This window comes from Microtus ochrogaster, chromosome 21, assembly GCF_000317375.1.
Source record: "Microtus ochrogaster isolate Prairie Vole_2 chromosome 21, MicOch1.0, whole genome shotgun sequence".
NCBI classification, from domain to species: Eukaryota; Metazoa; Chordata; class Mammalia; order Rodentia; family Cricetidae; genus Microtus; species Microtus ochrogaster.
Genome location: NC_022022.1, coordinates 15884998 through 15912924, shown reverse-complemented (window position 1 = coordinate 15912924; position 27927 = coordinate 15884998). Strand labels below are relative to the sequence as shown.

At 36.1% G+C, this 27927-nt stretch overlaps 1 protein-coding gene across 2 annotated transcripts in view; it reads right to left on the bottom strand.

Moving 5' to 3' along the window:
* The window catches only part of Dpyd (dihydropyrimidine dehydrogenase), a 763700-nt gene that overhangs the window by 567540 nt on the left and 168233 nt on the right, over positions 1 to 27927 (bottom strand). For both annotated transcript variants that reach the window (XM_005357199.2, XM_013350051.1), the window contains exon 4: positions 16600 to 16687. In XM_005357199.2, the coding sequence (XP_005357256.1) occupies positions 16600 to 16687 (88 nt within the window). The remainder of the gene's footprint in view (positions 1 to 16599; positions 16688 to 27927) is intronic.

The following is a 27927-nucleotide window of genomic DNA, read 5'->3' as shown; positions in this document are numbered from 1 at the left end:
GAGAAGGGTGGATTAACTTTGCTTACATTCCTGGCTTTAGCTATCTAAGAATGAATGGATGAACATTGACTGAATAGAAAATAGCTTTAGTAACACATGCAGGAGACAGGGGTACCAGGATAACTTTGTATGAAGCTGTTATCTTTCCTCAGTGTATAAGCTGTAGTTCTCAGACATTTGAGACATCTGTGGTTCTCAGAGTAGTTGAGACAAATAGCATGCTCAGAACACACAAAACACCCTGGCTCCAGAGCCAACATGATCAGGGCACACAGAGATCCTGCATTCAGAGGCAAGAGTGGGGGGCATGAGGCTGGACTGTAAGTGGAAAGCCAGACTGGGGTATCTAGTGATATTTTGTTACAAACAAAGAAACAAAACCTTACTCTCATGATACATCCTTGTAGTATCAAAGGGTTGAAGAGGATAGGAGAGTCTCATATATATTCTTTTTTTTTGCTTTGTACATTTTATTTTATTTTAATTTTTTTATTAAAAATTTCTGCCTCCTCCCCGCCTCCCTTTTCCCTGCCCCCACCCCCCACGCCCCACTCTCCTCCCCTTCCTTCTCCAGTCTGAAGAGCAGTCAGGGTTCCCTGCCCTATGGGCAGTCCAAGGTACTCCCCCATTCATATATTCTAAATTTTGGTAAATTTGATACAATATAATTAGATATTTTGGAACACAAATTTAGTCAACTGTTCTCAGTTAAACGTAAATTGTAAAGAACTTAACATGTTATTCTTGAAAATTTGGTTTCTGTCCCTAAGTTGTTAAACTGGAAAACTTCACACACTCACACACACACACACATATACACACATACAAGCACACAGAGACATAAGCAAACAACATTATATATGCACAAATACACACTCATGTACACATGTACATGTGAGCACATATACACAAAGTTACACAGACTTTAAAGTTACACACAGTTGTAAATGATTACACACAAACACATTCACAAATGCACACACATACACACATATATATGTATATATATACATATATACATATATATGTATATATATACATATATATATTTAAACCCACACAGATAGGCATTGGAGACACTCCTGGATACAAATGCTAACACACAAGAACACTCTCATTGGGAATATGTAATAATACATACGATCATATATTGTGAAATAATATTTTAACAATGTAAACATGTGTTACATTTTTTATGCTGTAGAATATTACTTAAACTTGGTAAAAGTGTGTGTAAAGGTGTGTGAAACTGTGTAAAGGTTGTTTATGTTGCATTTGTTTAATTATGGGAAGATGTATTCCCTTTGTTTCATCTTACTTGCCTAAGGCACCTGATTGTTCTAATAAAAAGTAAATGACCAATGGCTAGACAGGAAAAGGATATGCAGGGCAGGTAGGGCAGAGAGAATAACAGGAAGAGAGATCTAGACTTAAGGAGAGAAGAAAGACAGAAGAAGAGAACGAGGGAAATACCCAGGGCAAGAAGCCAGGCAACCAGCAGCTAGAAGACCCAAGAAAGTAGGATATACAGAATAGAAAAAAGAAAAAATTAAAAAGCCCCAAGGCAAAGGTAAATAAAAAGAAACACATTAAGTTAAAATAGCTAGCCAGAAAAGAGCCCCCTGTCATGATTTGGGAGCTGGTTGGTAGCCCAAATAAAAAAAATCCTGACACAGTCATCAGTTTTAGGTCTTGATAATTTTTTTAAAAAAGTTTATTGGGGTTAGATTATATCTTTTTAAAACTGGGCATACATACAACGCTGCCCATTAAATAAATTTAATGGATTTGAGACATCTCTCCATTTTCCTTATGGCTTTTTTTCTCCACCAAATGCTTTTGTAAATGTTAATTCTATGTGTTAAACATTTTAATGCATATTCAAGGAAACTCATGTGAGGTAAGGAATAAGAAAGTAAAAAGAAAAGCTATCAAGGGTGGGTAAAAAAAAACATTCATTTAAAAACCACATGAACTGGTCATGAACATATACAAATTGGAACAAAATATTTTATATAGAGTACCTATAAAATAAAAGTCCCTCTGTTCCTAACATTTCTTGCATCTTGTCTCCTTTTAAATGGGCTTTAGAACTTACAATTCCCCCCTGAATTAGTGTTGCCAGCACAATAGACTTACAGCTGAAACCAGCTCAACAACTATCTGATGTGTGAGTAATCTCTTCTTATGCAGGCAAGATGAGGAAGAACCAGCATGGGTGCTATGCCTTTGCTTTAATTAAACAGAAGAATACTTTCATTCATACCCAAGCCCATCTTTGCATGTGCATGTGTGTGATTAAGTGTGAGTTCATGTGTTCTGGGATACACTTGTGTGCATGTGTGTGAAAGACAGAGGTCATTGAGTATCCATGCTCAGGTATTATCTACCACAAGTGGTAAAGCATAGTCTCAGGACGACCAGAGGCTTGGGAATATGACAGTCTCCAACTCTCGAGAACATGGGCAACAAGCCTGTATGCGAGCTTAAATATGTGCTTCTTGAATTAAAACTAGGACCTCGTGCTTCTTATTGGGTAAGAATTTTATGAGCACAGCTACATTGCCAAACCAGCCTGACTTTTTTCCATTTTATAATCAATGTTCAAAAAATGTTTCTTTGAAAAATATCTATTTAATTTTCTAAGCACAGCATGCTATTTCTTTGTATGACAGCATTTAGATCACTGCATTTTTAAATAGTTTGTATGATGATCTTTTATGTTTCTGATATAGGTCCTCTTTTGTCTTGCTTGTCAATGTTCACATATATATACATATATATAATTGATTATAACTTACCAAATATAACACTAAGAACATAAATTAACATTAATGAGTCTTCATTTCAAAATTTACATTTAAAACTGAATTTTCTACTACTTATTACATGACAATTTTAATTTTAATTATTTCTCTTGGTTATTCATTAATGATTCGTGTGTGTGTGTGTGTGTGTGTGTGTGTGTGTGTGTGTGTGTGTGTGTGAATGTCTGCATGCTGGCTAGTTTTCTGACAACTTGATGCTAGCTAGAGTCAACTAAGAAGAAGAAGCTTCAATTGAGAAAATGCCTGCATAAAACTGAGCTGTAGGCTCAGTTGTGGCGTATTTTTATAATTCCTGATTGATAGGAGAGGGTTTAGCTCATTGTGTGTGGGACCACTTTTGGGCTAGAGGTCCTGGGTTCTATAAGAATGCAAACTGTGCAAACCATGAGGAGCAAGCCGTTAAGAGGCACTCCTCCGGGATCTCTGTATCAGCTCCTGTCTCTAGATTCCTCCTTGTCTTGACTTCCTTCAATGATGAAGAGTGACATAGAGACATAAGCCAAATTATCACTTTCCTCCCCAAGTTGCTTTGGTCGTTGTAATTCATAACAGCAATAGTAATCCTAATGAAAACAGCCTGTAAGTATGTCTGTGCATTGTGATTGCCAGTGCCTGCAAAGGCAGACGAGGTTATTGGATCTTCAGGTGACTGGACTTAAAGGCCATCTAACCATGTCCAATACAGGAGAAGCGGGTGCTCTGAACCACTAAGTTCTATCTGGTCCATTCTCTGTTTCTAAAGACAGAATCTGTAGCTCCTACTGGCTTTGAATTCACTAAAACTATCTTGTCTTAGCCACTCCATTGTTGCCTGTACAAATTTAATTTTTCACTATTTTTCATTTATATGAATTAAATCATATAACATGTTAAAGGTAACCAGAATTACGCATCAAATATAATTATTTTACTGTAATTTACATGCAAACACACACAAACACACTTTAAAATAATATTTGCCTTCTAGTGTGATGAAGTAGAAACCGAGGATATGTTAACGCACTTCAAATAGCCCCATATTCTGGAGAACAGGATCCAATGCAGTAAACTTATCCATGCTACTGATTATTCCATTTCACAATTGATTCAGGATACACCTGATACCAAAACTGGGCAGATAAATGAAAAGAAAATTTGAATTTTTATTGTCACTTTTGCTTTTTGTTTGTTTAAAAGTTTTTAATAAAAATCACAAATAATTTGGCTATTCCCCAATAACAAATGTTAATGGCAAAATTGTCTGCCAAATATAAGTAAATGCTCAACAAATCTCACTCCAAATAATCTGCTTTGAGCCAATATTTAAAACAACTGCACTGGCTGCTCACAGACATCATGTGCAGTGCATGCACACATATGCATTATGCATGTAGAAATGTTCATGTATTCAGTGGGTATCATGAGATAGGCTTCTAAGTACTATATGTGATATTTTAATCATCATGTATAACACATACCTGGTTATTTAAGGAATTATAACTAGACTGCAATTTCACACCACTATTTCCTTCTGTGTTTAAAAAATGTCAGACTATTTTTGAGGGTTGGCTCTTTGTTGCCAAGAATATAAGACATTTCTTAAGTGACAGTATGCTGTGATATGTACGACAGTGTGTTATTATACAGTGGTACAAATAGATTTCTCAAAAAAATGTTCTCCATTGCAGCCACATTCATTTAAACCTACCACTGCTCTCAAAAATATAATTAGTATTGATTGTAATAATTTACTTTAAATTTTTCAATTTATCAAAGTAGTTCTCAGAAAACCAAACTCAAATATATTTAACATGAAGTTCACTGTATAATACATTTTACTCAACAATTCATATGCTAACAGTACTTATACAGTCTCATTGCGATAGCAGTATGTTGTTTATCCACCTTTTATATTTTAATACTAAATTGCAACCAATACTTTATTCTTGCAAATGGTGTAGAACGCATCAAAACAGAAGGACACTGCACTTGGGTTCTGTAAGGCCTTTTAGACAGTCAGGAATGAATTACTTATTCTTCCAGGATTGCAAATAGTTATTCTAAACAATATGGTAGTTAGTTAGGTTATTTAAATTCAAACTCAGTTTGGCCTATGTTATGGTTCATTATGTAAAACTTTTTAATATTAAAAACCCTAAGTCATATACTATGTGTTTCTTTATATAAGATTCCATTCGTCTTCGGACTATTAAAAGAAAAAAGTAGGATATGAACTTATTTTATATTGAAATTATTATTACACAATTTTAAAAATAATTCAAAATTAAGGAACATTTTTTTTTTTTTGTTTTTTGAGGCAGGGAACCTGTGTAGCTTTGGTGCCTGTCGTGGACCTAGCTCTTGTAGAACAGATGTGCCTTGAACTCATTGAGGTTCACCTGATTCTGTCTCCCAAGTGCTGGGATTTAAAGTGTGTGCCACCACTACTCAGCCATATTATATTTTGCAAATGTAAGTAACATTTTAATAGATTCTTTTTTCTTTTTGCTGTGGCCACACAGGCAACACCATGATGCTGCTGTTTTAGTGCATCTATAGGCTGTGCTTCGTCGATCTCAACACAACTCAGTATGGTAAATGATATAGAAAATATATACTGGTCCCCTGTCTTTAAAACTAGCAAATTCATTATTCCAGGATATCAAACTCAGTGTGTGGGAGTTATAGATTAACTAATTAATCTTGAAAAATTTAGTTAATAGAATTATTAACTAATAATACAGTAACCAATCTGTGCATACATTTGCATTGATCACTTTAAACCAATATTTTATTATAATGTAAACATAATTACTTTAGAGAATTCATAGAGGCAGTTGTCTATGTAAAGTAAATTTCAAATATTTTGAAAATCGCCATGGTATCAGGCAGTTGTTCACAATTTTTCATTGAAATATATTTTATGGAGCATTGTAATTAAAATAGCTGATTCCTTTTTGGCAGTATGACAAATAGATGCATAGATAGACTGACAGACAGACAGATAAGAAAAATTGAGAATTTAAGCACCTCTAAATAAACATGACTTTAAGAATGTGCTGATAAGGACATTAAAGTACAATCAGGCAAAGCGACATTTAAATAGAGTGAGGCAAAGGACAAGAAAAATGTATAGAAGTGTAAGACCTTTGGCAAAGGTTGAACAGTCTACATACTGAAATTAAAAAAGGTTAGAGCCATCATGTGTTACTTGGAAAACTCTCTCCCCTAACTTTACATTGTTCGCTAATTTATAACTTATCATATATTATAAAATATATATGTACATTGTAAGATGTGATTTAGATATTTTATAAATAAATATTTTAAATCTTAATATACATTTTATATAATATTTGATAATTCAGATATTTACAAGTAAAATCTTAAAACTTCACTTTGCCTATACTGTGAACAGCTTATGCTAACCAGAATGTTTTTCTTTGAAATGTGTCATGCTTCATATTACTAAACAACATGCCTGTTTTCATTCAATAAGATTTTTATTATTAGTAGCTATAATAATTCATTTTTAGATTAGCATAATGGCATTGAATAATATAAAATTACATAATAGATAAAAAAATTACATAAAGATATCTCCAGTTTTTACTTTTCAACACTATAGTCTCAAGTGACATAATCAAATGCGTGCCTATTTATGCGATAACTTTTATCTTTAAGGAATATGTCTAAAACCACCATTCTTAGTTATTCAATGGATGGATGTATTTTACTAAATTACTTGCCAGTCCATTATAGCTTACACTTTCTAATATACAGAAACATATTCACACACACATGCACACACACAAATATATATATATATGATTCCACATATATGGGAGTTGAAGGGGAGTTCTTATTTCCTTCCTGATGAAGATCAAAGACGATCACATTCTATGATTTTTAAAAACTAGTAAGTAAATATTGATGGTCCATCTTTTGACCTACATTCTTTGAAAAATATGCAACTTCTACAATGTACTATAGTCATAAAAAATTTGTATCAGCATTTCATATTGTTGATAACATTTGTGCATTCCTACAGCAGCTTCTGCTCTCTCACAAATTTCAGCAAATTTTTATGACATTATTACTTGATCTGACATAAACAGCAAAAAAATTTTCATTAAGTTAACATTTTTATGGTAGATTTTACCCAAGTGTATATTAAGATTTATTTTCAGTTAACATGTAGCTTTTAATTTTTAAATTCTCCTTAAATATACATAATATATGCAAGTTTAGTCTGTTTTTTTCTAAAGATTTATTCATTTTTATCTATGAGTAAGCGTTTTATCTGCACATGTCTGTGATGTAGGAGGGTCTTCTTTCTATGTGTTGCTTTCATTGGTTGAATAAAGAAAACTGCCTTGGCCTTTTGATAGGGCAGCTCTTAGATGGGCGTGGTAAACACAACAGAATTCTGGGAGGAAGAAGGCAGTGTGGCAGAAGCCATGACTCTCCTCTCCAAGACGATGCTCGTTAGACTCATGACTATAAGCCACAGTCAAGTGGTGATACACATTAATGGAGATGGGTTAAACTAATATGTGAGTGTTAGCCAATAAGGGGCTGGAGATAATGGGCCAGGCAGTGTTTAATTAATACAATTTCCATGTGGTTATTTCAGGGGTTAAGCTAGACGGGCACCGGAAACACAGCCCGCTTCTCACTACAACATGTCTGTACACTGTGTGCATGCTTGGTGCCCATGGAGACCAGAAAAGGGCATCAGATCCTCTGGAACAGGAATAACAGACAGATCTGGCCAAGAGCTTTCTGGGAATCAATCCCAGGTCCTCTGCAAGAAGAGCCAGTGCTCTTAAACCCTTGGCCATCTCTCCAGCCCTGCATTATGTATTTCTAAAAATGACCAGTTTCAGAAGTTATGTTTATTAAAGAACAACTTATGAATGAGTCGTGTTTTCTACTGAACCAAAACTTCAAATTTAGTACTTACATTTTCTATGCATTCACTTCTCACTCTGTAGAATTGTGCTTTTCTATGTCAACAGTACAGAACTTTAGTTAAGTTTATAGTAATATCAATATCTGTTATAACAAATAATTTATTTTTAGTTACCACTCTGATACTTTCATACAAAATTTTGGACTTCTTGAAATCAATGTAGACTTCTCATCAATTTTATATATATAGTTTTCTTTGTTTATTGACACTATTCCACCTACTTTCCTGTCATAGTCTTTCTAGTTCAAATTTAAAATTATAGAGAATATATTTCATGTAAAGCTATATTTAATGAGTCCGATAATAGATAGGTACCCAAACCAAAGATGATGGCAAAGCCAACAGTGCAGTGATACACCTGTAATTATTTTCAATACATTTGACAGCAAAATACCACAGTCAGAAATTGTAAGAACATTGCATATTTGAAAGAAACTTCAAGGTTCACCCAAAATGTGAAACTAAAACAAAACTCTACTATAAAGCAAGGGCTATATAAGCCTACATTATCACAAAAAATAAATATATTGATCCTTCCCTCTCTCCCATCTGAAATTATAAAATTCTTCCTGCTTTAACCAAGGAGCTATCCAAAATGAAGAGAAATAGCCATTTAAGGAATTTACAGTAATCCAGTACTCAAGAATATTTTTTGGCTTAATCTCCAGGCCATGTTTGATTTGAAGAAAAATAGGTATTTTGAGGTATTTCAAGAAAAATAATGTTAAAGCTACTAATTGACCAAAGCAAATGTAAACCCTTTCTATAAAAACATGCATTTACTGGCTGAAAGACACTTCAGGAAATGCTCAACATTCTTAGCTATCAGAAAAACACAACTCAAAACAACTCTGTGATTCCATCTTATGCCTGTAAGAATGGCCAAGATAAAACAAAAAAGAACACTTATAACAAATTGTGCTAGAAAGGATGTGGGGTAAAGGGGACACTCCTCCATTGCTGTTGGGAGTGCAAACTGGTACAGCTGCTTTGGAAATAAGTATGGCAATTTCTCAGAAAATTAGGAAACAACCTACCTCAAGACCCAGCAACATAACTTTTGGGTATATACCCAAAGGATGCTGTCATACCACAAGGCCATGTGCTCAACTATGTTCATAGCAGCATTATTTGTCATAACCAGAATTTGGAAACAACCTAGACTCCACTAAACCAAATAATGGACAAAGAAGATGTGGGCACATTTATACAATGGTGTATTACACATCAGAAAAAATAATGACATCCTGAAATTTTCAGGCGAATGGATAGATCTAGAAAACCTAATATTAAGTGAAGTAACACAGGCACAGAAAGAGAAAAATAATATGTACTCACTCATAAGTGGCTTGTAAACTTAAAGCAAATGAAAACCAGCCTACAATCCACAATCTCAGAGAACCTAGACAAAAATAAGGACCCTAAGATAGATATACATAGATCTAGTATACATGGGAAGTAGAAAAAGACAAGATCTCCTGAGTAAATTGGGAGCATTAGGATCATGGGAAAAGGTAGAAGGGGAGAGGGAGGGGAGAGGGAAGCAGAGAAAAATATATAGCTTAACCAAAATATTTTTTTAAAAAGAAAGAAACATGTATTTATAAGAGTGTTCATAGAAGTTCCTTCATGGGTTCAAAGAAAAAGCAGAATAAAAAGTATATCACTAGGCTTTCAAGAAAATAAGCAGACAGAACAGATGGTACAAACAGACTCCTAGCAACTTTGGAGAGTGGAATTAGAGACTAGGAAAGTAAATATTTTACCTGTGGTTGGAATGGTATAACTTGAAACTGGATGAACATTGTTAGATTAAAAATAAGTTTTTAAAAACTCTTAGAAACAATAGGAACTTTTTTATCATGAATCTAGCCTTTAATGGCTGAGTTATCTCTCAAGCTATCAGTTATACCACTCCTGGGCATATACACAAAGAACACTGACCTACCACTAGGACACTAGGTCAGCTATGTTTACAGTACCTTTATTCATAATACCCAGAAACTAGAAACAACTCAGAAGTCCCTCTACTGAAGAACGGATGAAGAATGTGTGGTACATTTACATAATGGAGTATTACTCAGTTGTGAAAAAAATGACAAATGAAATTTGTAGAAAAATAGGTGTAACTAGGAAAAAAAATCACCTTAGGCTAGATAACCCATGCCCAGAAAGAAAAACATAATATGTACTCTGATGTGGGATTCCCCTCTATAGGCAGTGAATACGTTTTATTAGCATTGGTTAATAAAGAAGCGACTTTGGCCTATGGCAGGGCAGAATAAAGGTAGGTGTGTAAACTAAACTTAATGCAGGGAGAAAGAATGCAGAGAAAGGCAGACACCATGTAGCTGACGAAGGAGAGAGCTGCAAAGCCGGCCACCGAGGAAACAAGACATGAAGAAAATGATGCAACACCATGGCCACGTGGGAATACATAGACTAACCGAAAATGAGTTAATTTAAGAGGTAAGAGCTAGTTAGAAATATGCCTGAGTCACTAGTCAAACAGTGTTGTAATTAATACCTGTTTCTGTGTGATTATTCAGGTCAGGGCTGCTGGGAAACCAAGGCACAGTCTCCATTTACATGCTCACTTATAAGTGGATATTAACTGTAAAGCAAAGATAATAATGCTATAATCCACAGACCCAAGGAAGCTAAGTAACAAGAAGGGGCTCCAGTGGAGAGATATGAATCTCCCTAGGAAAGGGAAGTCGAACAGGTATTGGAGTGGGGTTGAGAGACGTGGAATGGAAACAGGAGGGCTCAGGTTGTGGGAGGATTGACAGAGAGATTGACTTAGAGTGACATCCGGAATTGGTGGGGCGGCATTTCCGGAACAAGCTAAAAACCTCCTACAGTAGAAACTCCCAAGAGTCTATGAGGGTGACCCAGGATAAGACTCCTAGGAGAGTAGGCATACAGAGCCTAAACCAGCCATCTGTAACCAGGCAAGACTTGCAGTAGAGAGACTGGGACACCAAACTAGCCACATAACCTTCGATGTACAATTTGTCCTGCATACAAAATATGCTGGAGTAAAAGTGGTATGGAAATTATGGACGTGGTCAACTAATGACCAGTCCAGCTTGAGACCTATGCCTTGAGAAGGGAGCCATTTGTTACACCACTCAGAGGTCCAGGACCCAAAGGCTAGACATCCCAGCGACCCAGATAAAATGTAATGGAAAAACAAGTCAATAAAATATTCCTAATTACTGCTGTATAAGTAGATAGGAGATTAGGAATATCATCATCAGAGATGCTTCATCCAGTGACTGGTGGGGAAAAAATGCAAAGACCCACAGCCAAACATTAGGCATTAAGCTGGGGAAGAGGGGTAGGAAGGATTGATTGTAGGAACCAGAAGGGTCACAGAGACCGAAGAACACCTACAGAGACTGTGGGATTCACAGAGATTGAACCAACCATCAGGGAGCCTGAATTGATCTGACCTAGGGCCTCTGCATATATGCTATGGTTGCATAGCTTATTCTTGTGGGACTCCCAACAGTGGAAGCAGGAGCTGTTTCTGCCTCTTTTGACTGTGTTTGGGATTCTTTTCATCCTGCTGGGCTGTCTTTTCCAGCTATAATAGGAAGGGAGGCCCTTAGTCTTACTGCAACTATATATATATATATATATATATATATATATATATATATATATATATGTTTGGTTGATATCCATTGGAGGCTTTACTGGAGAAAAATGAAGGAGGAGTTAAGGAGGGCAGAGTTGGGAAGGGAGGAGAGAGGGGAAACTGCTTTCAAGATGTAATGTATACAAGAGGGGAAAAAAGCAACAATAGATATCACTGTAGCTAAAACTCAATGGATCATGAACTATTTTTAAAAGGTCAGTTGGTGAAGATGTTTACAATACTACTCAAAAATGAATGAAGGAAATCACAGTGTAATTCTATCTCTTCCCAAAAGAAGCAGGGGACATAAATTTATGAAAGATAAATTTTCATTAAAAAGTTGGAAATTTTAATATGTAATAATATTTTATAAGGTTAAAAAAAGAAAAATGAGGAGAAATAACTTCATATGGAAAGATATTAACCTACACATTTAAGGATCTCCATAAATGGAAGAAAAATTGCTTATAGATAAATCACAATAAAGTTATTTAATATTATTGATGAAACACTTTAAAATACCACCTTCCCAAGAAACCATCTTCAAAATAGTGATAATGTGACTTCAACTCACCATCCAAATGCAGTCACAGATCCTGGAATCATATCCTTTATGGAATAAAATAGGAAACATTGCAAACCCCAAATTCAATGGGTAAAGTATTTCTTTTTACATTAATGAAAAAATAAGAAAAGATGCAGAAGCCACAACTATAAAAATGCAGTCTTTATAAATAAAAATGTAAGGGATGCCAGGAGACATCAACGGCTTCCCCGTGAAGACGCCCAGATAAAAATATACAACTAATTGGACAAAATGTGAGTCAAGTCAAGCCAATACTGAGTGAAAGAAGCACTTATAATACTCACATCAACTGCTAAAAAATAGAATTAACATACACAAAATACTTTTTGAGAGGGAAAAGGGTGGATTTGAATCAAAGGAATTTATTCTGTGTGAAAAACAGCCACTCGGGTTAATGCCTTGGTGGCAGGCATCCCGCTATCTGATGCCTACTATCTTACAAGTCACTTGTGATTGCCACTGGCACAGGAGTTCAGAGCCACTGCCATAAACCACATGGGCACTTACAGAATTGTAGACAATGCCAGTGGACTTTGAGAGTCAACAGAAATGATATTTTTTGTTTCTTTTTTTTTTCTAAAAAAATCTCTCTTGAAGTGTCTTCAATGGCAGGTTGGTTACATTTGTGACAATTCCAGGAAACAGAGGTGTCCATAACTAAAATCCTACCAAGCAAGGCATCCTGGATTAAAGGGAAGTCAAAAATCGTGTCGCTACTTTTCGTTTTGCATACCTCCAAGATTTATATACTTAAAAATTACTGAGGAATAACTTATGGATTCATAGGTGTTTGAGGTACACAGAGTTTAATACAAAAATCAGAGAAAGCCCAACCAACTTTATCAACACTCATTGTGTATTCAATCAGATATTATTTTCTAGGCACTGAGGAGCAGCTGGCAATTTTTGATTAAAGAAGTAAGACAAGCACAGTTTTAGTGTTGGTCAATTACTCCAGAAAAGATAATCATCATATTGTCTGTGAGAGCGTGGAGCACTCTGCAGCTGAAAATGAAACTCAGACTCGGGAGAGAATGCCATCTCGCAACAGAGCTCTGTGGCTCTACATGATACACACACCAGGCAGGCACACACATACCAAGAGAACTTGCACAAGAACTAGAAATACTACTTGTGATAGGAATTACCAGTAAGTTTTCCAGGTTAGTTCTTATGTGCCATAGTTCTTTCTATTGGGAAAAGGACAGTTGGTGTGTGTGTGTGTGTGTGTGTGTGTGTGTGTGTGTGTGTGTGTGTGTGTGAGAGAAACAATCTTGGGGGTTACCCTTGACCTTCTATCTTGTTTGCTACAGAGGTTCTGTTTATCCGCCTCTGAGTAGAGCAGGCTAACTGGCCATGAACTAAGAGATTCTCCTCCTGTCTCCCATCTCTCTGTAGGAACACTTGAAGTGCAGATGGATCTTATTGGCCCCTGTTTCTTCATGATCTTGAATGTATACTAGGGCCCTCATATTTGCACAATATGAGTTTTACTCCCTGAACCTTCTTCCAAACCCTTCTTTGCTTCTTTGCTTTTTTTTTTACTTTATGTTAAATCATCCAAGGAAGACTTCGTGTCATGCTCATTATTAAACTTGTGTGTACTTAATAGCAAAGAAAAGGGGAAATCCGTATTTTATTGTGTAACACAATAGTTTTAAAGAGAACACATCACTACTGTTCAAAACACAGGGTCATGAAATGAATACTTAAGCAAGCAGACTTTTTCCCCATTATATCTATCGAGTTTGGCTTCAGACACTCTCAAATAAAGTAGTTTTTCTCAAAAAGAAAGCTATCCAGAAATATAGCCCAGTGTTCACAGTTTGACGACTCTGAAACGCATACTTCCAATTGAGAGAGACAATCACAAACAACGGCCTGTACTAAGGAAACAGAGAAAAGCTGACTGTGGAGGGACAATAGACCTGAGTGTAGCTTTCGAAACCAGAGTTGTAATCCAGTTTGTAAGAAAATAAAGAATGGACATATTGGTCCAAACTCCAGTGAATCACAGAAGCCTAACACAATACAACACCCGCGACATCTTTTTCCCAAAGAGGCACAAGGCTCATTGAGTCAGGCAATTCAATTACCCTCTCACCCTGGGATGAACCCCCTCCTGTGTTCAGGTCCACTGGCAGAGCAGTATGGGACAACCTACCCTGTACACTGCCAGTGTTTGTCTAAAAACCTGCAGGCTTCAAAGAAAATAAATCTTTGACCTTTGGTGATTATTACAAATGATTTCTCAGGAATACACGACTTTAAAAAGTTTATTTCCAGCCTCACCAAGAATGAAATATTCAATAAAAGATCGTCAGTAATTTTAATTAGATTGTAAATATGTTTGAATAAATAACAACATATAGGTAAGTTAAGAAAATGGGAAAAGGTTGTTTTTCTTGTTATTTGTTTTCTAATGTTTATTTGTGTCCTCTGTCATGAGTATTTGGCCTCTATGTCTGTATCTGTACCACATATGTACCTGACGCCCTGACGCCTGGGAAGTCAGAAAAGGATGACATATATCGAGGAACTGGAGTGTAAGATGATTCCGAGCCACAATGTGGGTCCTGGGAAATTAGCCCTGGTCTTCTACAAGAGCAGTGAGTATGCTTAAGCATGGAGCCATTGCTCCAGCCCAGAAAAGAGGGAGTTTGAACAACAGAACAAAGAGGCCTTTCCCACTTATCTCACAGAGGATAGCAGCCCTTCAAAGATGACATCATTCCTCTGTGTCACTTTCCTGCAATTAGCATAGATTTCTGAATAAGCAGACCATGTAACTAACCTTTAGGGTTGTTTAGCTTCTGGTGCGGGACAGAACGGAGATAACTGAGTTAGCAGGCTTCCTAGATTGATGGCCATCAACCAACCCCTCATTTCGGATAGGAGTACTGTTCATGTAGGTATGTGCTTCAGCCAGAATATCTTAGGCTTCAAGCTTTACATATTTTGGTAAGATACTTTTTAAACGAACTTAAATTCAAGCACATTCCATGTGGTATTATTTAACAAGTAAGACAAAGTTCTTATGATAATGAACATTTTGGATACTATGATATTTAAAGCCTGACCCCTTTCCAGAATTCTTCCAAAAATGCAAAGCAGATTTCCCAGTCCTTAAGGGATTAAGACCTAAACATAGAATACTTTATTCGTGGATTTTTACAACCTAATCACAATTGATTTGTATATTTCCACTTCCTTTCTTCATGGTATCTTGGGCCTGTTTACTAAAGCTACATAACATTTCCTCAGAGAAGCAGTGTGGATGTTCACATTCCTTCTTTCACATAGTGTCACATGAACAGTCTTTCTGGCTTACATGGAATGCAGCATCAACCAAAAGAAACTCTAATTGGGTATTTTTAAAATGTGTCTATATTTATCTTTCATTGTGTGTCATGATACTCTATTTGTATTTTAATAAATAAAGCTTTCCTGAAGATCAGAGTGTAAAACAGCCCCACTGGTCAGTCTTATAGGCCAGGCAGTGGTGACACACACCTTTAATCCCAGTGGCCACACTAGTTTGCCACAGAAACCAGGTGGTAGTGGTGCATACCTTTAGTCCCAGTACTAGAGAGGAAAATAAGATGGGAGGAGATAGCTCTCACTTATATAGGTCTTATTTAAGATTTCTGGAGGTAGAATGTCTATTTTGGACTGAGGTAGAGGTAAGAGCCAGTGGTAACCTGTTTTGCTTTTCCGACTTTCAGGTTGAACACCAATATCTGTCTCTGGGTTTTGATCAGACATGCTACAATAATGTACTATTAAGAAGATGATGCTGACATGGCCACAGCAAGGACATCTTAACGCTTGGTACTGACAAACAGTAGGTACTCAGTAGTCACTATCAACAACCACAGCAGAATCACTACAGCTGCAAGACTCGCCACATTAAACAAAGAGGGACAGTAGTCACTTCTACACTAAGTATTTTGCAGCAACATTGGAAGATAATGCTACATTTTCCTCATAGAAGAAAGTGACAAGGTCATTAGTTTTCACTGGATTATTATCAAGCAATCAGACTAAAAATTTAGCACTTCAAATCCTACTAAGTACAACCATGAAAACTAAATTCATGTGCTACAACCTAAGCAGTAACCATTGATTATCTCAAAACATTTATAACATTTTAATTAATTCCTTCATAATTCTATTCATGCAGAGATGGTGGTTTTTGTTTATCATATTCACTGTCCACTCTTCCAAATTCCCTAACTCCTCTCAGATCTACCATGTCTTACTGCCAACATTGTGTCTCCTTTTTTTCTTTAACCCTTTGAGTTTAATTAGTCCTGTCTATGGTTTCACGGAGCTGAGCCCATCCACTAGTGCATAGTTGCAGAGTTAATCTACTTGACAGGCACTCCCTTAAAGAATACTGACTCTCCCTCCCACAGAAGCCATCAGCTGTCAGTTCCTCCTCAGCTCAGGGTTGGGCTTGAGATCGACCCTCACGATCAGATGCTGACTGGCTTGTTCTTGTGCAGGTCTGGCAGGAGCAACCGCATCTGCTGTGAGTTTGTGTGTGTTGTAGTCTCATTATGGCCGTGACCTCTGAGCTCACCTTGTTGGCGATACTTGTGATGAATGACTTAATATCAAGATTTGTGGGACAACTCTTCTGGCAGGGGGCATCTGCACATTTCAGGCACCTAGGGTATAGAATAGCTGTGTTAAAAAAAATTACAAAGAAAATGACATCATCTCTCTTTTTTTTTATTTTTAGACCAACTCTGAGTTGACACTTAACAAATACAAATAAAATTGAAAAATTTTAAGCATGCATTCTTCAAGTGATACCATAAATACTCAGTTTCTACTAAATTTTTATGCCTCCTGAGATATGTGGAACGGTGACCTTCTGGTACTTAGCATCCTAGCCTCTCAGAGCGGCTCCTAAGTTTCAGGAGGTGTTAACCTAGAGATACATCATTCACTCTTTTATGGAATCTTCCACTTTTTTGATATACCAGTACGCTGTTTAATAAATGCAATATTTTATGACACAGCTTGTAAGTCTTAGAGACTACAATTACTATGCAAATGCAGAGGAGATCTAGATCGTAACAGTCACAATGTCCTTATTTTCTCTCCTCTCTCCAAACTTCCTGCTGTTCTCTCTTTCCTTTCCTCCCTCCCTCTTCCCTTCAGCCGTCTCTCTGTTGTCTTGAAGCATAGAGTTCAGGCACAGCACAAGTAAGCGCTGTAATAACTGTTTCAAAAAGTGGGAGTGGGTGTAGGGGTGTGAGGGAGAACTGTGGCTGAAATGTAAACTACAGAGAAAAAAATAAAATGAATTCTAGCAGGCAAAACTCTAAATGTAATAAACAAGTGTGAAGAAATAATAATTAAAAAGTTGCCCAGATTCACTCCCTTCGAGAACAAAGCATTTTCTTCCCACAGCTGCCTTTACATTAAGGGAAAGGAATAAGGTCTTCATATCCTTTGCTTGGGGCAGCTCTGGTGCAATTGAATGTCAATGAGAGGCTTAGAGAGACAATGTGGGGTACTGCACCACAGAGATCTACTCTAGCCCCAATTCTACGCCCTTCGCTTCCCAAATTTAACTCAGAATCTTCTTCATGGGGAACCAGCCAGAGACATTCCTGAAGGTTAATATACCTAAGTGACACTTGGTAGCATGATAGATAGACTTATTTCACCAAGGAACTCCTGGTATTTTCAAGTTTCTAGTCTCTGATGTGATATTGATAACCATACTGTAAGAACCACCATGCTACAACTCTATTGTGGAATAGAAACAGATGCAAACACTGACTGCACTATTCTTAATTTGTATACGGTGTGTATGTGTCTGTGTGTTTGTGTTCATTTACTCATTCATTTTCCAACATTTACTGATTCCCCGTATGACAGATTGAGCTTGTCAGTCAAGTAAGGAGTTTGGTCTTCAAAGAAATGATGCAGAAAGGTAGCGTAGAACCTTTGACAGGTGAAGTCCACTGGGAACAAAAGTCATTAGGGTACTAGTTTCAGAAAGAATTGATGAGGTCATGTTCATTCTTACAGGAGTCTCAGTACAGAAGAGAAAGCCTTGCTCCATCCTTGCCTCCCTTTGATTTTCTTTAATGCTGAATGTTATCTCTCTCATACATGTATAATCCATCATAGGACTCACATGATAGCCTTGCCATGTGATCTGGGCTTTTAAACTCCCACATGGTGAACTATATATATGTATTTATTTTGCATATAATTCAATCTTGGTTATTTTTATTACAGTAACAGAAAAGAATAAAAGATTTGAAGAACATAAACAGTGGTTCCTTTCACAGAGCACATAACTAAAGGAAAGTGAAGAAATACAAAGAGCACTTCAATTTTCAAAATGATCAATGTAACAAAACACAGCATAAGGGAGTATATGGGAGGGTTAGTAATTCTGGAGTAGGAGTCAGGAAAGATTTGTTGAGTGCAATAATACTTTACAAAGACCTCAAAGATGGGTGGATGTTAAGGCAGCAAAGAATGGTAGGATTGGCAGCATAGGAAAGCGAAAGAATGGCTCCAGAGTGGAAGCGGTACATGCCAAGGTTTGAAAGTGAAAGAATATGTCAGGGTGGGATTTAGTCTGACTAAAGCAAGAGAAGATGAAGAAAGATATTCAGCTGGAGATAGAACTTCAGACAATATGCCACTGTCATGTGTGTTAGAGGAGGAGAATCCTAAAATAATTTGTCTAAGAATGAATTCTACATTACTCACTGGCATAGGGATGAGGGCCCTCATTTCCTATCCACTTGCAAGTGTAAAGACCATAGTTCATTTCCTTCAAGAAAACAATAGCCATCTCCTTGTCACTTCATTGTATGGCCATCTTAGGCATTGTCTGAAACAATTTCTCAAAACCTAATTAATATCTTGTTTTTAAATCTGGTCTCTTTTCTATGGCTTATGCCCTTAGCCTTCTCTCTAAATTAAATTTTTCACAATGAGTACTGAAGGCTTTTCATAATCAATTGTCCTCTGTGAAATATCGTCATTAAACCTCTCCCCTGTCATTGCTCTGAATGCCATTGTTAGATTCACATCTGTCATTTTGTTGGATTCCTATCTACTCAGACTTAGGATGTCAGAATGTTTTGTTTTCTATTTCCCCCCCTAAAACATTCTCTGTGAGGAAGAAGAAAAGGAATTTCTTAGAAGTATATCCTGCAATATACATCACAAAATTATCTTTAAAAAGAAAAGAAAAAGAAGAAAAAAAAAGAAAAGGCTCAACCAATGCAGTCCTTGGAGTTGAGGTGAGGGAATGCAGTGTGAGAAATGACCATGTGGATAAATACGGAGGGCATTAATAGTATTGTGATTGTCTTTCTATTAAGTACCAATGCAATACAGTCAAAAACCTAGCAAAAAAATTTTCTCACTTAATATGTCACCTTAACCGTTTAAACATCCTTGCCATTAAATATCTAATTAAGATGGTTAGATAGATAGATAGATAGATAGATAGATAGATAGATAGATAGATAGATAGATAGATAGATGATAGATAGACAGATAGATAGATGATAGGTAGGTAGATAGATAGATAGATAGATAGATAGATAGATAGATAGATAGATAGATAGATAGATAGAGGTATATAGATATATGCATATATATGCTAAACACACACAGGACAGACAGACACCTAAACGGAAAAACAGGAAGAAAGAATGGCACTAGACAGAGAGACAATATCATACTGATTCTACTTATCTCTAATCAAGTTTTCTGCATTTTCTCTTTCAAACATCCAACATGACTAATAAGGCAACTGAAAATGACCTTATAATGTCAGCAGATATGAGTGAACTGAATTAAGATGCAGCATGTCTTCCTGTCCTTCCAGAGAAATCTTAAATTCAGCATAAACAGAGTCACTTAACAGCACCAACAATGTAAGGATTTTCCGTTGTGGTTATTAAGCCTCTTTACCAAATAATTCTCCCTTTATTATTGAGCTAGTTCACAAATAACAGCTGTTGGAAATGTCAGATGTTAATGAGGCAGGGCAATGCAAACCTGAATTGTAGCATTCTCTCTCTTTTTTTTTTCTTTTGGTGCCATGAATATGCCAGAATGGGCAGACTCTGATAATAATACCATCTTGCAATTCTCTAAGCGCTCTGCAGACTAAAGTGCATCAGGCTGCCATTAATCCCACTTATCACTCTGACAGCTCAGTAATTACACTAGTGCTATAGCCAGGTAGTCCTAATAAAATATCAACCACTGCACTGGAATGCATACTGGTGAGATGCTTTATTAAACTTGTGTGTGTGTGTGTGGGGGGGGTGATCATCAAGTGACATTATTGTTGACCTATTTTTCTATTTGACAATAAATTATCCTTTGACCATGCCATGATAGATATTACAGAGTATATTTACTGTACCAAATTGGAAAGGTTGAGAATCGTAATGATGTAGACAAATGATGTAAATAAAATAGCAGAAACGTACATCCAGATGTTATTTCCTAAATTGCTTTCAATGATTGATACCATGAAGAAATCAGAGGCACGGTACTTAGGGGGATTTGTCAACAATTATGGTAAACCACAGTGCTCAGTAAATTGTTCCTCAGAAGTAACATTTCAATTACAGCCGTTTGCCTCTTCAGTCATTTAAGAACCCCTTCCTTGCAGAGTTACTGTGCTATAATAAGGTTTATTTTTAAATTCACTGTAAGGGGCAAAAGTTAGTTGAGATAAATAATTATGTAATATTTTTAATCTGCAGATAATTAAATTCATACTAAACTTGGATATTAGATTATCTCTAAAAGCAGTGAAACATCGTATGTTTTATTACTGATAAACTTTCTATTTTCATATTTAGTACAGGGTATAACAATGGATTTCATTAAAAGCAATATGTGGGATGCTTACTTAGTAAATGTTAATCTTTTGTGATTAACAGGATTTTCAAAAGGCATATGGAAACTTTCATTCTGTTACTTGAGGGACAAAACTATTCAAGATATATGCATTTGTGATCTTTCTGTAGGGAAAACAGACACAATGAGGATGAGTAGTTTTACTTCATAATAAATAACTAAATTGCATTTTATTCTTCACTCATCTGAAAGAACAGAGACATCATTCTTCTACTAGTAAGCATTCGCAACAGCTAGAATTGTAACCTATGCTTCTTACAGAATTGTCCAGAGCTAAAATGACAATTTTTCAGGAAACACATGCTCACCCAGGAGCACCCACAAGTACACACATCTATTGAATAATGCATGAACTCAATATATATTGTCTTAGTTTTGCTAATTTTGACAATGAACCCAGCACTGTTCTATGATATCCAGCATTAAGCCATGAATTAATACAATAGGATTGGTCAAATTAGTACTCATATAAAGCATTTTAATATTTTCCCAATATTGATATTATTTTTCTGCAAGTCTTTGAAGTTTGTTGATCATTTGGAAGATCTACTAGTTGAGACACAGATAATAGTATGGATCGTAGCTTCCTCTTTCTCCCTCTCTTCCTTGCTCTATAGGCACTAGAGTAAACAAATCTATACACTAGTGTTATTTACTAATGGAATATTTCAACTGAAAACTGGGTAGATGCCATTGTCAAGTTGGTGGAAGGCATATGAGTCAAGTTGTGATGGCTCACAGTGTCATACGTGCATCTGAGTTTCACTGCAATCAGGTCTGATGCCCATCAACTAGAAGAATAAAACATCTAAGATTGATGGATTGTATCTTTAAAAACACGATATGACTAATCTCATGTTTTGATCCAGCAAACAGTCAAAACAGCAAACTGAACGTCATAAGTGTATTTATTAATGTGTATAGAAAACTATTCCATGCTAGCATTGTTCTGGGTACTTAATAAATAAAAACTCAATCTTCTTAACTACTCAGTAAAGTGGTATAAATAAATAAATAAATAAATAAATAAATAAATAAATAATTTCTTCATAAGAATCTGATGAGTTAGGCCCTTTTGTTAGTGTCATCTTAAAGAGACAGACACTATGGTAAAACAGTCTTTCGCTGACTTAACTTTGCTATAATTTATCAGTAATTTCTCTAATTCTGGTAGTCTTTAAGGTGTTAAATGAGAATGTCTCAGGGTCTTTTTTACTGACTTTCTCTGCCATCTTTTCATGATTCTACATTACTCATCCGGTCTTACTTATTGCATGGTTTCTGGATTGAGTACCCTTACCCAATTCTGACTTGGTCTACAGCCTAGACTAGCATATCATTACTTCATTTCTATAGTGGTTCTTAAAATAGCCCAAACTATAGAGAACTTAAAAAGTTTTAAATTATACTGCAATAAGCTCATGAGAATCCTAGTCCTTATTGTTTACATAGCTTAAAGATTACTATTTAAAAATATGAAGAAAGAAAACTCTTTGACCCTAATACTTACAAATCAAAGTATTGCTTGCAATGGATTTTCTCTTAAGAAAATTATTTATACAAATCAACAAGATCAATACATCCTATAAATAGCAGAACACACGATGCTACTAAAAATGAGCCATAATAGATACAATTTAACTGAAATTTCTATAATCAGGATTAATCCTAAAGTAAATATGCCTTTTCAAACGCCTGTCACAGTATCTACTACAGGGGAGAGAAGCTTAATACAAAATAATTCCCAGTAAAGTTACTGAGTTCAAGAAGAAGAGGAGGAGGAGGAGGAAGAGGACAACAAAGATGACAAGAACTCAGGATGAAGGAGAGGAGGAGAACAAGAATGAGGAGGAGGTTAAGTTTTAAGAAAATGACTATTACATGCATAATATCTCTTCTTAGGAATGTGATGCATAAGAGTCACTGCTATCATTACACTCCAAAAATCTTTGGAAACGCCCAGAAATTAATGAATGTGAGTAAAAAGTAGATAAGAATATAAATGTTTAATCTTTTCAATTTGAGTTACATCTTAAGGTGGGCCAAGGTTTCAGGCAACAGTATTGCTTAGAAAATGAGGTAATATGAAGACAATCTGCTCATTAAAAGAGGATTTTTGATAAAAAAAAAACCTAGCCCAGAAGCCAAAGAACACAATATTCATAGATCATATCTTGAACACAATCATTAAAATTAAGCTGCCTACAGCTTAGTATGATTTAAACTCTAAAAGAAAGAAATAAAAAGTTATCAACACATAGTATATATTTGTGTAAATACAGAAAATTCCATTCACTTTGCATCTAATGAAATGTATTTGAATACTGGATCTGCTTTTAATGAAATATATTTGAAAACTGAAATCAGTGTCACAGGATGTCACATGCCCTATTACATTTATCTAAGTGAAGAATCTGGGTCAGGGTATTAAAACTTGAATACATTTGTGATCGATGGGATCTTAACACATCATTTTCATTCTTTCTTTCTTCTTTCCTTCTTCTGTCCTTCCCTCATTCAGCCAACACCCACAGAACACTCACTATTTTCTTCAAAAAAATTCTAGAAGAGAGGAATAATGTGATGAACAAAATGCAAATTCTTCCTCCCAGAAAGTTGCAATAGAGAAAGTGGACAAATACATACTTGTTCTTGAATGTTATAGATATGAAATGATGGAGAAAGAGAAGAGGTTTAAAGTATATTTACTTGCATCTTGAGACAAAAAAAGACTGGACCAGAAGAGCTTAGGATCTGGTCTTTCTCCATTCTTCCATGCTCTGGCCCAGTAAGGCATGTGATTCCAAGTTATAAAACCCAAATAGCCTGCTTTCCATGGTCTCCCATCTGCAGTATAAGTGAGTATTGAACAGCCAAGGCATTATCAGACCTCCAGAAGGCCGAATGACCTGGTTAACACTAACTCCTATACCTCTGTTCTCTATTACTGTCCAACTTCCATAATAAACATAGGTCTTGTCACATGTCATATATGATTCTCTTCTGTCTCATTGAATGCAGAAATGTCGGTCACTCCTACACAGTACACCTGTTTGAGAACATTCTTTTCCAATACATTTAATTCACCTTTCTGGCTGTTAATATTTTATCTGTATACAGCATTGATTACAACACAGGGCTACAGGAGACAATGTAGCCCAATGGATGCTGGATTTAATACAGCTCAACAATTAGTCTTATCGTCAGGGGAATGTGATTTAAATATTTGTAGCCTCGTTTCCTCAACTAAGTTACTACTTATAGTCTGGATATCACAATATGATGGAAGACTTTAAGAAATAATACACATGAAACCTTCAGAAGATTGTCTATGTGAAGCAAATGCTCAAACTGTAGATTATTCGTATTATTATCTGTGGACACAGGAGAATACCATGCAGACATGAGCTATGGGAAGCACACTGCTATGATAGAAAGTATGGATGGTGATTACAATGTGAGTCACTGCAAAAATCAAGACATCCCAGGTGCATGAGCTGACTCTATGGAGCTCATTCCCTACGGTGGGATGACTTGCTCAGCCTTGATGCAACAGGGAGGGGCTTGGATCTTCCTCAGGGTAATGTGCCAGGATTTGTTGACTCCCCATGGGAGGCCTTACACTTCAGGAGGAGTGGATGAGAGTGAGCTGGAGGGAAAGCGGGTGGAGGGGGTTCGAGAGGAGGGTGAAAGGGAGAAGTGTGGTTGGAATGTGAAATGAATTTAAAAAAAGACATCCCTGACCAGCACCAGCAATGTTCATGTTATACTATCCACTCAATTAATGTCTTATCTATAATTTAACTATTAAATATAAATCTGATAAAACATTTAAATTTCAAAATGTTGTTCATATAGTTTTTCATGAAATAAAATAGGTAAACAACAATCCCAAGGAATTAAGTTCATATGGCTTATGTTTATTAAGGCGTCTTATAAAGAAAGTGGCAGCCATCCCACACAACTTGATCTGTGTCGGCATCCAGATAGAGCAATGGGCTAAAAGCTGCAAATCAGCACTCATCTTATTTCTTCAAGTGACCTCTTTTTTAGTTCACTATGAATCACTCTGACGGGACTGCTGCAGCCACCAATTCTGCATGTGGGTGGCATAGGCAAATTCATCTGTGAGCAATGGCTCTGAAGCCACAGGGGTGAGCAGGCTGGATGAAAATGATCTCCTATGTAAGAGAAACTCTCTGGCTAAAGTTTGATTATTTTGTCCCATTTATCTGCACATCTAATATGGGTATGCTTCTAACACATTAATACATCCATATGTGGACATAATAAACATATAAAATTCCTACTTTGGAAAACACATTCAGAAATAATTTCAAAGTATATTTCTTATGTTTTAGCTTCCTATTCATGCTGTGAATTTTCTCACCTGTTCCCTTCTGTATACTTTCTCTAAGTGAACTTTTCAGAACAATCCCACTGAGAGGAAATTGCTTTGCAAGCTAGGACGAGATTAATCTGTTCTCCCAGCATAGTGGGTGCATAAATCCTTTTTTTTATTGAAGAGATGTGGTTAAAGTTCTATATGTAAGAGGACAGGACAGTATTGATTTTGGCAATGCTCATACAAAGGTAGTATTTTTAGTTAAAGAAGTTGTATTCTTTCGATTTCCCTGCCATTGCTCTTGCTTATCCCTCAATACAAAAAAAAAAAAAAAAAAAAAAAAAAAACACAGCTCTTACTCTCTTCTGCCTGGCAAGTTCCTGGCCATCCTTAAGAATGCAGCACTGTTTTTCATCTTCATCTCATCAGCTCTCTTCCATTACCCCACCCAAGTGTAGTCCAGGTACACATGTTGATTAACTTACCCCTACCTATAACTACAGTTTGAAGGAAACCAGAACCCTCTTCTGGCCTCCAGGGGCATTGAACTCACATGCACAAATCCATACAGATATACATGTATTTTTTAATTAAAAAAACAAATAAAATCACTTCAAGTGTAATTCAAAAACAAATAAAAAACAGAGCCCAAGGTTAATGCTGTAATTCTGCCAAGGAATCTGTGGTGTCATAACAACACAGCTTAAGAGCCGGAAGGAATGAAAAGAGTCTGGCCATGCTTTTTAGGTTTTACTTTGTGGCTTTAGGAAGATAGTTTTTATATTTGAAAACTTGTGCGTCAATAGTTCTCTGATTCTTGACTTCAGTGTTTCTCTGCATTATTGTTATTTTCCTCCTTTGATTCCAGCATATCTGCCAAAACTCAGCATGTCCTGTTTCTAATAAATTTTCATATCTATCTTAGACGTCAGATATCTGGGACTCCAAGTTACCTGAAAAAACTGAGGTTATCCCTAACATATTATGTATCTTTAACCATTCACTTCTTTTTTCTTCCATATAAGTATCTTCTTCAATTTTCTGTCAGTCATCATTTGTTAAGAATCATCTTAAAAGTCTCCAGGAGTTTTCAAGCATAACGACCATAGTATCTGCCAAATTAATGCTAATGCCAGATCCCCAAAATAGTGATAGAAATAACACAATTTCCAAAGCAAATTCTGAGGGTACTACATTATTGAGTGTATGAGAAAAAAACCTTGCTAAAAGCATCACATTTTTTAATGTCTGCAAGCACAATCAAAAGCCCAGATCAGAAGGTCAAATACACAAAATTCAGCAAAGTGTCTATAACACAATTTTTAAAAAAGTATTTGTCCATCCTCAATTCAACCATAATAAACACATTTTCTAGTATTCCTGAGGAATAGCAATCCCTCTGTTGGGACTTCAAGTTTGCTCTTTTAATTCTTGGACATCTACTTTGCAGAGCTGTGCACATTCATTCTTTCCGCGTCACTCTCCACCAATCACAGTGTCCAAGTAATATCAGAGGGCAGCCATAGCCATGCCAGCTGTGCACATGATTATAGCTACAGTCTAATTTACCTTCCACTCACACAAGCAACCAATGCCTTCTATAACCACACAGCAGGAACTTTTAAAATTATCTTTCCTTTTCATCCCCAGTTTGCATATTTTGTTCTTCAAAGAAGATAACACATATATTCCCTCTTTATTATCTCCATCAAAATTGAGCTATTCATTTTCTGAACTCCTCCATTCAGAAAGGAAACATAAAGGATAGTGATGGCCATACACTAACATATTCTTGTTCCCTACCTCACGTTCTCAACCATTACTAGAATAGTTTTGCCTATTAATTGAAATTGGTTTTAGAAAAGCTGTGGAATACATCATAGAAAGAGGCAATACATCTTTTAAATTATTACAATTTATTAATTTGATTACTTTGATTTGTGGAGAGGGTGTGAAATGAAGATTTAGAAATACAAAAAGGATATTCTGAGCCTCAGGTTCCATCCACACATCTATTATGGATCTCGTTTCTCTCTGAAAGTGCATTTCACAGAAGCCTAATTAGCATGCATTTATTGTGTGTGAAAACATCCTCAAGGATTTTCCCTTTTTTTCCCAGCCAGTTCATAATTGTTTGTACTAATAGCTGCTACATATTTTATTAATTCAGAGTGAGCATAAAGTGGAATATCATTATTGCATTCAAAAATAATGACTAACACTGTTGATGGAATCTCTTGAGGCAAGAAGAAACACGTGAGAAAGAGGAGAGAGAAGTGGAGAACCTGAAAGAGGAACTGACAAAGGCTAGCGGGGAGGAATATGGGACCAGAGAAACAAACAAAAGGCAAAGGGAATTGCCTGAGAGTTGATTGTAAGAGTAGAAACTTCAGAGAAAAGAGAAAGGGGAGGAAATTCTTCCCTTGGGTGAATTTTCTATAGGTAAGAATAGGGCTGAGGATACTCAGGGCCATTTCTTCACACACAGCCAATGAAAGAAATTAACACCTTCACAGTGGTCAGAGATAAGAAATTGGAGAGCTGTAGGAGTTCTTTGGTAGAGTTTTTGGGGTCACTTATGTATACTATCATATCATCTGCAAATAACGAAAGCTTAACTTCTTCCTTTCCAATATGAAT